The 12,947-nt window shown below is 41.9% G+C and overlaps 1 protein-coding gene across 2 annotated transcripts in view; it reads left to right on the top strand.

Annotated features, from left to right (window-relative positions):
- The window catches only part of syne3 (spectrin repeat containing, nuclear envelope family member 3), a 67,505-nt gene that overhangs the window by 27,094 nt on the left and 27,464 nt on the right, over positions 1-12,947 (top strand). For both annotated transcript variants that reach the window (XR_005445573.1, XM_038728274.1), the window contains exons 9-12: positions 3,457-3,639; positions 7,814-7,957; positions 8,292-8,426; positions 12,123-12,284. Coding sequence is in view for 1 of the 2 variants with exons in the window: in XM_038728274.1 (XP_038584202.1) it covers positions 3,457-3,639; positions 7,814-7,957; positions 8,292-8,426; positions 12,123-12,284 (624 nt within the window). In the remaining variant the exon portion in view is untranslated. The remainder of the gene's footprint in view (positions 1-3,456; positions 3,640-7,813; positions 7,958-8,291; positions 8,427-12,122; positions 12,285-12,947) is intronic.

Here is a 12,947-nt window from a genome sequence, read left to right as displayed (position 1 = left end):
TGTGGCAAGGACAATTATCTTCCTCCCACTGCCTCTCCACAGGGGGGCCCCAAGGCTCAGTACAGAATGTAAGCAAGCTACACGAACGGCATCAGATTATGAACAGGTAAATACAGAGTGACATTTATACATTAAACGGCATTTCAGAACGATGGCATGTAATACTTATTTTGTCCAGTTGGGGGAGCTCTGGTTCCATGAGGAGTAGATATTCAACTTGATTATTCTTTGAACAACCCTTTGCTCCGGAGCTTAATGATTTAACATTAAATTCGAGCTGAAAAATGTTAACATGTTAACATAACTACTCAAATGGAGTGGAGAGACCTGGTTAAGTAACTTAAAGATTATTTAATTAAACAAGGTAATGCTTTGAGTTTTGAGGAGACAGTACTCCCTGTTTACATAAAGGAATGCAGGGCAGTGTCTTCCTCTGGTGTTCTGGAGTTTCTCACATCTGGGTGTGAAGAGGAGAATATCCTTTGATGTGAGGTAATTAAACAAAGAGGGAGGTCAGTTGCCATGGTTACGTGTGTGGGGGGGAAGTTGAGGGTTTCCTGCCCTCTCTTAAAAAGAGTTCTGATGGGCTGTTCAGGAGAAAGCTAACTTCAGGTTAGTGTTTCTTTGTCATTTTAACAGTCAGGTGCCAAAGGTGGCCAGTTGTACGATCAAACTGCCCAGAAACAGCACTTAGGGAAAGCAAACCTTTCAAGCCCTCCTTTGGTCACTTCAGCTGTCTGTTGAGGGTTGATATCTCAGCCCCTCCGCTTTCTCCCAGGGAGAGAGAAGAAATTTGGAGTCTTCCAAATTTATTTGATATAAAATGCACAAATCCACACTGGTTTGTTCACAACAATGGTCACCACCGTCCTTTCTTTAACAACCATACTCCTCTGAAAACTGAAATTGAACTATAATTTCATTGATCAGTATGTACAGGATATGTACAGGACAGAACTGTACACTAGTGTAGCTTGTAACTGATGTTCTCAACCCTGGACAAGTAGGTAGTAATGACATGCAGCTAATATTATTTTGTTACTTATTTAACTAATGTTCTAAATAGCCAAAAAACATGCTTTCCAGCAGTTGGGGAAACAACAGACAGACTTTTATTGAGGGACACACTGTTCCCTACACTGTACATAGTCAAAAATTGCAAAATGTCTTTCAGATAGATGCAACACTCTAGAAAAAGCTTAAATTTTGAGGTGAGACCACCAGACAATCAAACATGTTGTTGCTAATAGTCAATTGGGGAGTAAAAAGCTCATGGAGAAGAAAAGGCGCAAATTAACTACAAAATGTATCAGTTTCTTGATGTGTTCACAATCAGCTTTCCCCAAATGCTGTTCAAATGGTGGTATTTTCTTCCCTCACTGTAAATCTCAAGTTTGAGAAGGGCCCACAAGTACTATATAAGAATATTAGATTCAAGTCAGGTGAGGTTGGGGGCCAGGTCATTCTTCGGGCATCTTTAAGGCCCTTGCTGGCTAGCCAAGCAGTGGAGTACTGCATGTGATGGAGCACTGTCCTGCATAAAGATCATGACCTTCTTGAATACTAAGGACTTCTTCCTGTACCACTGCGGAAGAAAGGATCTTCCAGAAAGTGGCAGGAAGTCTGGGAGTTGAGTTTCAGTCCATCTTCAACCTGAAAAGGTCTACTCATCCTTAATGATAGCAGCCCATACCAGTACGCCTCCTCCACCTCAAATTTGTGCCCTGTTTCCATAGGTGATCCAGCCATAGACCCTTGGAGGATATCGGGGTTCTAGTAGCTTCGCGTTTAATTCTACTCAAGTCTTTTGCAGTTAATTTGCGCCTTTTCTTTATCATAGTCACCTACTCTGCCTTCATGTACAGCTTTTAATGGGAAGGTGAACATGCTCTGTGTGTATAGTTTTTTCCTTCACATGTAAAAAAGAAGCTGTTATATGAGGGGCCTGCGGTCTAATCTAAGCGTTCAACTTTATACAGCTTTGAGTTGGAAAATATGATATGGTCAAAATACTTGCTTGCCTAATGTGCCCACAGTGTACAGGGGGAACACAGGTCTGAGACCAGTAACGGAGATTGACATTTGTTAATCGATTCAGAATCTTCCACGTCCGCATCGCGATGCATCTGAGAATAGATTTTTTTTCCCCCACCCCCTACTGCCTAGGTATATTAACAGCTGCCTAGGTCTATTCGGTGTGGGTGGAAATATCCAATGTTCATGTTCTGTGTTTCAAGGACAGCCTCTGCTGGTGGAAGGTTAGCAAATTAATCTGGCACTGCGCTGTTGAGTACTTAGCGAAAATGTTGTAACCATCTTGCAGTCTGTTTGAGATCTGTTGTTATGCCATCCTTGCCTTTGACAGTGGCCTACTGGTTGGTGTTCTTGCCACTGAGTTGCTTTGTGATCTTGTAAATAGTACTTATCTCACCTCTTACAGCAGCAGCAATAGCTTAGCATTACCTGCTAAGTTCTCTACAGAGGCCCTCTTGTCTCTCCTGGTGCTCTTTTTCACCCGTTGTCCTTTTCCATGTAGACGGTGATTTGGTGCTAACATCTTGACCTTCAGTTCTTTTCATGCTTCTGTTTTTTATAAAGTGCTCCTTGTTCTTTTCTTTCTGTAGCCTAAGTCTTTGGTGACTGTCTTTTCTTAAAACTCTTTGATGGTCCCCCACTTGCTAGTGATATCTGTAGGGTCAGCTAGAGCACGCAAGCGGTTCCTCAGCTCCAAGCCAAAATCTTTGTTGTGTTTTTTTGGCATTTCAGCAGCTGGGTTGACTGTTTTGTGGCTTTCCTTTGTTTCAGCTTGATGGTGGCTGTTGGAAGTTAGTGGTCACTGTTGACATCGACTTCACGGTTAACTCGAACATCAAGATCTGCTGCACTTTCCATTGATCAAGATGTGGTCGATCTGATTGATAGTGGAACCATCAGGGGACTTCCATGTGAACTTGTGGCTTAATCTGTGGAAAGGTGGTGCCACCAATGACACAGTTGTTGTTCAAGCAAAGGTCAAAGCCATCGCTCGTCACTTCCCGGAGCCGGTCCATCAGCACCCACTAATCTCCAGATTGTCCAGCCTCTGTCTTCTCATTTCATGACGTGCACTGTTTTAGATGTCGTGAACATGGTGCAGATATTCCATGCCGCTAGGCAGATCTTAGCTCTGGGCCCAACTAGAATCTTTTTTTATCTCCTGACTTCCTACTGGAGGCTTTCGTCAGAGCATGGAGTGGTCTCACAGCCATTCGGTTGGCTCAAGTTCACTGTAAGGTCTGTGGTAGTAGGGTTTGTCATAGTTTCCATAACATCCCCTTACAACCCTAAGTCTAGAGCTCATTTGCACTGTGAATATCATTAACTTTGGTCAGCAGGGTGGAACATTTAAAGAGGGGGTGCCTGAACAAAAGTTTGAAATATCAGACTTCATGTGTTCTCCGTTTGTGTCCTTTTTAGCGTCTGCTGAAGGACAGTGTCCAGCTGCAGGAACGTTTCAGTCTGCTGCAGGTGAAGGGGGACCTGCTAGACTCTGTGTTTGGTCCTGAGAAATCTGACGACCTGCAGGACGAGCTGAGTGACGCCATCAGGAACAGAGAGCTGCTGCACACCCAGCTGCAGCAGAGAAAGAGCAGGCTTCAGGTACTAACATGATTGTTATTCATTTGACTTTTCTGCATCTTAAATTTTAATGTAAACTTCCAAACCATTTAGAAAACTGTGAACATATCCCACAGACAAGAAGAAGGTAGCTGGTTTTCTTTTTTTGATGCAATGGATACCTACTTGAGAAGTAGGAAAACAAAACAACAGATAAAAACGTACTCTACTGCTACAAGCACACACTGGAATCTTTAGCCTGTCATGTTTAGCCCATTTATTCTTACTTGTATCTAACATTAATAAAAATAACTGTGTATATATAGAAACAGTACTGTATATGAGGCACATAAGAAGATACACCGTACTGTACAGTATCAGTTTTGAGGCACATCAGATTGTGCGCTGAATGCCTGTTGAATCTTGGTGCTAGGATAGAAATAACATGTAAGCAAAGACATGTTGTTAACTCACAAACCATCTGAATCACACTAGTATTTTCAACAAGGATATTATAGTTTTGATTAATTTTGACTTTGTTTTCAATTTAGTTTTAATTAGTTTTTAACGTGGTTTTGTTAGTTTAGTTTTTATTTTTTGAAAGTGCTTAGTTTTAGTTTAGTTGTTTTTAGTTTCAGTGTTAGTTTTAGTCTTTGTCGCTGCACGATGCCAAGCTCAATTCAGTTTAGTTCAGTCCAGTTTAGTTTTTCACAAAACATTAAAATACAAGTACAATATAATTAATAATACAGATTTGTGAAAGGGACACCCTTTTTTTCTGAAGCTTGTACATAGGGGCCCAAACACTAAGCAAATATATATATTTGAAGTACATTGTCTAAATACGCTGAACAAAATTATAAACGCAACCCTTTTGTTTTTGCCCCATTCATCATGAGCTGAACTCAAAGATCTAAGACTTTCTCTCTGTACACAAAAGGCCCATTTCTCTCAAATATTGTTCACAAATCTGTCAAAATCTGTGTTAGTGAGCACTTCTCAACTTGCCACCTCACAGGTGTTGTATATCAAGATGCTGATCAGACAGCATGGGTATTGCACAGGTGGGCCTTAGGCTGGCCACAATAAAAGGCCACTAAATACTACAAATGCGCATGCAATCTACAGTATAATTTCTAACCTACATACAGAAAAAAGAGCAAACTACTCTAATCCTACTACCCAGTGGTACATCAGTCTCTAGCTCTGTCATTCTTGGTTAAATAGGTGAAATACAATTGATGGACAGCATGAGATTGGAAGACAGCATAGGCCCCCCTTGGAGGCCTCCCTTGGAGCCACAAACGAGCTGGTCCCTAGTACCCTGAATGCAAGCTATGACTGGAAGCAGTTATATTAAAATCTAATAGAGGTAGAGCGGGTTGGCCGTTAATCGGAAGGTCGGCAGTGCAATCCCCGGCTTCTCCAGGTGTCGAAGTGTCCTTGGGCAAGATACTGAACCCTGATTTGAGTGTTTGAATGTGTGTGAATATTAGTTTAAGTGAATGAATGGTGAATATGATGTAGTGTAAAAGCGCTTTGAGTGGTCGAAAAGACTAGAAAGGCGCTATACAAATACAGAGCATTTATATTAATAAATAGAAATGGGTATTATGATGCAATGTGAAGCGCAAAGAGACAGGTTGGCTGAGATATCAATGAGTCCATAAAACACACACTAGCTGACATGCAGTAAATATAATGACCAGCAGACACGTTAACCCAGAGCAAGTCAGTGGGCAAGGGTCAAGTTTATTCCCCACGCAGGATGAGCACTAAGCCAGACCATCAGAACAGAGCACAACAAAACAAGGAAAAGAAAAGCACCAAGACAGAGACTCTACCTGCAAACTAAACAAAAACACTCTGTACAGGTTTTCATATTATTCTGTACACGTACAGGGCCGGCCCTGGGCATAGGCGGAATAGGCAAATGCTAAGGGCGCCGCCCACCCCTTGGGGCGCCCGAGCGCCCAAATTAATTTTTTAAATAATTTTTTTTATTACTAATACAACTTAAATATTATGGATTAAAAAAAGCGATCGTGAATCCTGCATAGTCCGACTGAGTGACGCACCAATCTCCATCGCCCCCGCCCTGCTGAAAAAAAACCCCATCCGTTACCTGTGTGTGATTGTGAGTGACGGATTGGCCGAATTCACTGACACTGATAAGTTGTCATTATGTCAAAAAGACCGAAACCATCTGGTGCCCAGGGAAGAAAAAAAAGAAGAGAAGAGGAAGAAAAACGCGAAAAAGACAGAGGTAGGTAATGATGTGTGATCAGTTTATCTGTGTTGCATTAAGTTAGTTCGACGATCACGATGCCTGTAACGTTCGCTAAATTGAATTGAAACTTGTATTAGAAATGCAAAACTTTCCACATCTGACATCAAAAATTATGACAAACATTGAGCTCCTGACTTTCCTGCACGAGAAGAAGCTGATGGAAATTTTCCCCAATATGTGGGTCGCTCTGAGAATCTCTGCCACTCTACCTGTGACAGTCGCTGCTGCTGAAAGGAGCTTCTCTCTCAAACTGATTTAAAAACTACCTGAGATCTACAATGGCTCAAGAACGTCTCGGTGGACTTTCAGTCATTAGCATAAATCATGTGGTCTCACAACAGCTGTCTTATGATGATATCATAGATGACTGCGGCTAGAAAGGCAAGGCGAGTAAGGCTGTAGAACATTTGCTAAACATTTTGCATAGTGCATTCAAGTTTGTGTATAGTTATTTATTTTTTGTGCAATGGTCTTATTTATAATTTTTGGAATGTTACATATGCTGAAAGCAAGGTTTCTGTAATATAGTTTTTTCTGCAATAACATAATATAATATAATACATATTTATATTGTATCTATAATACGTTGTGTGTTTGTGTTTCCAAAATATTTTCAAAATAAAGAAAAACAAGACAAACCTGTGCAGTTTGTTTATGTGTAAGTTTATGAACAAAAATCCAGGGGCATCAGGTGAAATCTTGCCTAGGGCAGCAAACTGGCCAGGGCCGGCCCTGTACACGTATGTATAAAAAATGATAGAAAACATGTTCAAATCCCACAAACTATGCAGCCGATCCCTACCTGGCTCTCCCCGACTAAGTTAGCCTCCCCCTAACGTGCGGCCGCCCTGACCCCCGGCTCTCTTGACGGATAAAGCAATCGTATCAGGACAGCCACACGACATGCAGCGTGCCAGCTCTTCATGCGGAGCACAAAAGTATAACACACCCGTGGCTCACCAACAGGTGCCTATTGGTTAATCACCGCTGAACTGCCGGTCCGCCAGACCAGCTGCTCAGAAACGTCAGATCCACCGACTTAATATCCACTCGAAATGGGGGCTTATTTAGGTCCTATGAAATGAATAAATAAAACGAAAACAAAGGACAATTTACTCTTAAAATACAGTTCTAGTTTGTTGTTATTTTTTTGTAAAGCCTTGTTTTTATTTTTATTTCAGTTTTCACATATAGTTTTCGTTACGATGTTTGTCTTCGTTAACGATAATAACCTTGCTACTGAACTAGCTAAAACTAGCCTAATCAGGGTCCGACATAACCAATGGCCTGTAAAGGTAGAGAATGGTACGTGGACAGCGTCTTTCTAGTCTTCTGATCACTCAAAGCATATTACACTACATGACACATTCACTCCATTCACACACACTCAAACAATGACACAGCCTTAAGTAGCGATGAGACAAGGCTTGTTTTTTTGCAGCGAGAGGCGCCTTTTATAGTTGTATTCTACAAGTAGTAAGTTGTGCATGCAGCTCCTTGCGCTTTTGCAGGAGCCGGGAGTTGTCGAAATGGATGACAATAGTGGAGGACAAACAAGTGGTGGCTGTTGTAGGATACCTGGAACTATTTTACCAACCATTGTTACCATAATTTTGAACAGAAAACAGCAGCAATTAGTGCCGTACATAGATTTAGTTGTTTACATTCATTTAAACTGTACTAACAGTTAACTGGTAGCATACAGTTCATGGTTTGTGTTAACATTAGTTCACTTTCATTAACATTATCATTGTAACATTTACTGTAGCAAGTTTCAAAGTAACAAGTCTCGCATCATGAAATCAAACTTGTTAGTGTGATTATCACTTGTTCTAAAGAGCCACCTCTTGCCACAGTGTTCAGATGGTGTGTGAGTTAATGACATCTATCTACCGTATCTAATTAATTACATTTTCGCACTCTCAGGGCTTAATCTCAAGAACCAAGGACTTTGGTGATGCCTCTGAGTTGATTCGCTCCAACCTGGCCGGTCTCCGGGATCGACTGATAGCAGCTGACGGCCTCCAACCTGACATCCTGGCTAAGAAAAGCCAGTCAGACCAGTTCAGGGTGAGTTCTATCGCAGGTCAGAGCAGTGCCAAGGCAGAATCAAAAAACCAAAATGTCTGCTGTAACACAAAATGTTCTGTGTTGGCTCTCATATCGTGGCCTCCGAAGTTACAATAGGTTACCACAGTGCAAAGATTGTGACTTGTATGTAAGCTTTGTCATATTGAAGGGACTACAAACGTCTTTTCATTGTACAACCTGGTGTTGTATATTGATAAATAAACAACCTTGTACTTTGTACCTTGTAAATTCTGAGCTAGAAGTTTATATCAAACCCACAGTTGTGTTTTTGTGTTGTTTCCCATGGCATACTGTGTGTCTTGTGTGTCCTCAGGTGATCCAGAAAGACCTGGAGGACTGTGAAGCCCACATCACAGCACTGGAGACTCTGGTCTCGTCCAATCAGAGCAACAGGCCTCAGTTTGACAGGCTCTTTGCTGACTGGAAACATCTGTACAAGGCAGTCAGGGTAAGAGGGGACAGTAGTTTAAAATGGATGAAGGTCTGAATAATTTCTGTCTTACTACAACTCCTCTATAATATCTGATGATGCATCCACCCACAGAAAGCTGCAGCAAACAAGTCTTTTATATTAACAATGGATCGACATAAATGATCACCAATACTGCAGTTCCTTTCCGCTCTTTAAGCTTTGCACTGTGTATTAACTTTCGATCTACACAATGACATACAATTATTCCTTCTGTTTTAATTAGGGCTGGGCACGTTAATGCGTTAATTAGGGCTGGGCACGTTAACGCGTTAATGCATTAATTAATTAACGCCTGTTAACGCAGTTTTTATTTTATTATTATTAGTTTGAAAGCCCCTTTCTCACTGGCTCTGAATACACATACAGTCAAACCATGGCTCACAGGAGGGGCGGGATGTTGATCAGCCTGCAAATCACCCAACCAAACAAGCAGTGGAGGGAGGCCTCAGCAGACTACACTGTCATCTATTTTCCATATTTTTCCATCCTCGATCCGTTGTCACGGCAGCAGGTGAGCCGCTCGCTTGTTATCAAACAACTCAAACAGCCGAAACCAACATCTGCACCCTGTGTTCAATGTTGCTCTGAAGGTTACCTGGTCTGTGCTTATAAAATATCCACCGCGTTTTTAACTGAGTGAAGTCTGTGCGAGTGAACAACGCCCCGACCCCGCTACACCACCTCCCCCATGCCGTCGTCCATCCCGATGTTTCACTGTAGTTTTGTAGACATCGTCCCAACCCTACTGAACAGACTGTTTCTGCTGCTCCCTGATAAAAGATACCTGATGCTGATACCTGTTCAGAAAAAAAGCAAATAGCTTTGGTTTAATATTTGATTTGATTACATTAATGTTTAAGTTCAGATTTACAAGAAATATTTTATTGCTACTGTGTAAAGGGAATACTGCTGGTAAAAAGCACCTTATTTGTTTGAAGTGTTTGCACACCACATGTTATTGCACTTGTGTCTATATAGCAGTACATTCAAATTAAAATTGCACAATACATTACTTTAGAATTCATTATTCAATTTTACGCGTAAGAATGCGATTAATCGAGATCCGGTTCCAAAAGGACCCGGATCCAGAATTTCTCAAAACCCGAAAATCAATAAGGTTCAAGCTTATCGATACTGCTATTGAGACTTGCGGGCTATGATGTAACGTTATGTCTCGAGCGTCAAATGTGATTTAATTTGAAATGCAATGGATAAGAAGATCATCAGGCTAACCCCTAACCCTCTGCCAGCTCCTACACACACACACACACACACACACACGCACAGCGGCAGCAGAGCGAGTTGAATACGGTGAGGGTTAAGTTAGCGCCAAACTACTGTAACGTTGGTTGATGACCGCTACGCTCGTTACTGTAAGTACGTGCAATAAAACCTTCGCAAGTAAAAAGACAATACTTTATCAATACACCTGTCTGTAAGTTAACTTTAAACATGTAGAAATGGTTAATTTAATCATCTCTGTCCTCAGTATCTCATCCTGTATGTTTTATACAAGCACAGCTAACGCTAGCTTGGCATTAGCCAAATGTTAAAAACAAGCTAAATAGAGAGCTGTCTGTCTCCTACTCGGTAACGTTACCTGCAGCCAGCGAGAGAGGAGGAGGGACTGATACAGGCTGATGTTGTTCTTTCTAAACGTCACTCACTGCTTGTGATGTCAGATAAAGTTACTTTGCTGTTGTCTAGAAACAACATTTAGCTGTATTTAAAACAAAATAAAAAAGAACCAGGCAGTTAATATGCACACTTCAATATGTTTATTTATCAAGTGATATGTCATCTCAATATATAACGTTATCGCACATCGAAAATTTTCTTCACACCCTGCAGGCCTACCTCATGCCCGTTGGGTCTGGTCTTACCAAATAACCATCACTAAATAATAGTAAAGTATGCATAGTGGCATCAATAAAGAATCGGCTCGTTAAGCAGTCTCAATAAGGGTATCAATATCAATAAAAATGAACGATCCCCATCCCTACTTGTGATACATGGTGCGTTGGTGTGTTATGGACACTGAACAAAATTATAAATGCTACCCTTGTATTTTTGCCCCATTCATCATGAGCTGAACTCAAAGATCTAAGACTTTCTCTATGTACACAAAAGGCCCATTTCTCTCAAATATTGTTCACAAATCTGTCAATCTGTGTTAGTGAGCACTTCTCCTTTGCTGAGATAATCCATCCACCTCACAGATGTGGCATATCAAGATGCTGATCAGACAGCAGGGGTATTGCCTGTGTTGGACAGTAGCGTGGCTACCAGTAGCGCCGTTACTAGTTTAACTACATTTCTCAGTAGCTTGGTGGTAGCGTCACTATTTTCTGAATTAAATAGCTTTTCAGTAACGAAGCTCTTTCATTGACCGAGTAGCGCGGTAGCTTCCACACAGGCTACATTTTCCCAAGCATTTCTGAAGGATCAGTAAGTGACGCCACGCCACACACGGACCTGTATGTGCAGCTGGCAGAAGCGCTTCCTGTGACGGTGACATCACGTACCGATCCTTGGGATCCTTTCCATGAGAGGAGATCTCTCTCTCTCTCTCTCTCTCTCTCTCTCTCTCTCTCTCTCTCTCTCTCTCTCTCTCTCTCTCTCTCTCTCACACATATTGCCATGAATGTTTAGGTTGCAATGTTGCCAGAGTACAAATTCACATATAAACAATAACAAATATATTATTAATTAATAATGTGATAATTAAGTAACTTTATACAAACAACAATGATTCTCCGTTTGTTGCATGAGGAAATGCATTTAGCTGCAATGATATGGCAGGAAGTAGGAGAGTTTCTGTGTGTCTGATGTAGCTGTCTCTCTCGCACACACACACACTGTTTCCTACTTGCTCCAGAGGCGTTCGACCTCTCGGGTCTCGACCTGACTGCAGCTTCGCACAGCCATTGAAGAGGAGTGGACCAACGTTCCACAGGCCACAATCAACAACCCGATCAACTCTATGCGAAGGAGATGTGTTTCACTGCGTGAGGCAAATGGTGGTCACACCAGATACTGACTGGATCCCCCGGACCCCCCCCCCCCCCAATACAGTGAAACTAAAACACTTTTGAGTGGCCTTTTATTGTGGCCAGCCTAACGTACACCTGTGCAGTCCCCATGCTGTCTGATCAGCATCTTGATATGCCACACCTGTGAGGTGTCAAGTTGAGAAGTGCTCACTAACACAGATTTTGACAGATTTGAGAGAAATAGGACTTTTGTGTACAGAGAGAAAGTCTTTTCATGATGAATGGGGGCAAAAACAAAAGGGTTGTGTTTATAATTTTGTTCAGTGTAAACACATATTTTGCTTCACCTCTGATGCTACAACTTTAGATCAGACATAGAAAACAGGTCTGCCTGAATTTCTTTTCTTACTTGTTTCTCAGGGCTTCTGTACTGGACCCTAATCAGATTAAAAATGTATACTTGTCAAAAGTGACCAAGTACACTAATCAAACCAGCAATTTATATTGTGGTCTGAGTAAAAAATATTTTTAATTTCATTTGGACTGTAAAAGTGGTAGTGTAGCATCTGTTACAGTATTGGAATGTAAAGTTACTGTCTGCACAACGACAGCTATACAAATATATTATGTTTTTTGCCTGCCACTGACTGTCCAGCTGATCTTGTCCTTTTGTCTGCAGGAGAAGATGCGTGAGAGCGAGGCGAGCATAGCAGACCATGAGAGCTTCCACGATAGTCTGCTGAACATAGAGAAGTGGCTGATGATCATGAAACAGAAGCTGGAATCCTTCCACAGCCCTTCAGGAGCATGGAGCATAGAGGGGCGCCAGCACGAAGCTGAGGTGGGTGTGTGTGTGTCTGTGTAAGGGTTTAGTTTAACATTAGGTTTTGGGAGGAAACCTGTTACATTATAAACATTAATGGAGATTTGTCCAGTTTGGAAAATGGAACAGAAAAGTTGCCGGTTTTTACAAAATTTTGATGAGCCTTGAGTAGCTGTAGCTGCTTGGTTGGTTAGCTGGTGATATAGTCCTTTTCATCTGACTTTCTTCATCCACCAATTCCTGGACCCAAAAATCTGACTTGGCAGAGCTCAACACTCATCCTCTATCAGCACTCATCATGGTTCCAATTCTATTCTCGCCTATCGCTCTGTTCCTCGTGCAGCCCTGGGACTCTCTGATCACTGTCTGGTTCATCAGTTTTTGTGAGGACATGTGTGTGCCGACTAAAACCTTCCGCACATACAACAACCAAAAACCCTGGTTCACAGCGAAACTCAGGCAGCTTTGTCAGACCAAGGAGGAGGCCTTCAGAAGTGGGAACAGAGTCCTGAACAACCAGGCCAGGAACACTCTGACTAAAGAAGTCAAAGCTGCAAAGAGGAGCTACGCTGAAAAGCTAGAAAACAGCTTTGCAGCCAGCGACCCTGCGTCAGTGTGGAGAGGCCTGCAGACACTCACTACTAAGTACAGAAGACCATCCCCCAACTCTGCTGAGTTGAG

The sequence above is a fragment of the Micropterus salmoides genome, unplaced genomic scaffold (assembly GCF_014851395.1).
Source record: "Micropterus salmoides isolate LMB-PRFRI ecotype aquatic unplaced genomic scaffold, ASM1485139v1 Ms_hic_scaffold_19, whole genome shotgun sequence".
Lineage (NCBI taxonomy): Eukaryota > Metazoa > Chordata > Actinopteri > Centrarchiformes > Centrarchidae > Micropterus > Micropterus salmoides.
Note: the sequence above shows the minus strand (reverse complement) of the source record. Positions and strands in the feature narration are given on the sequence as shown.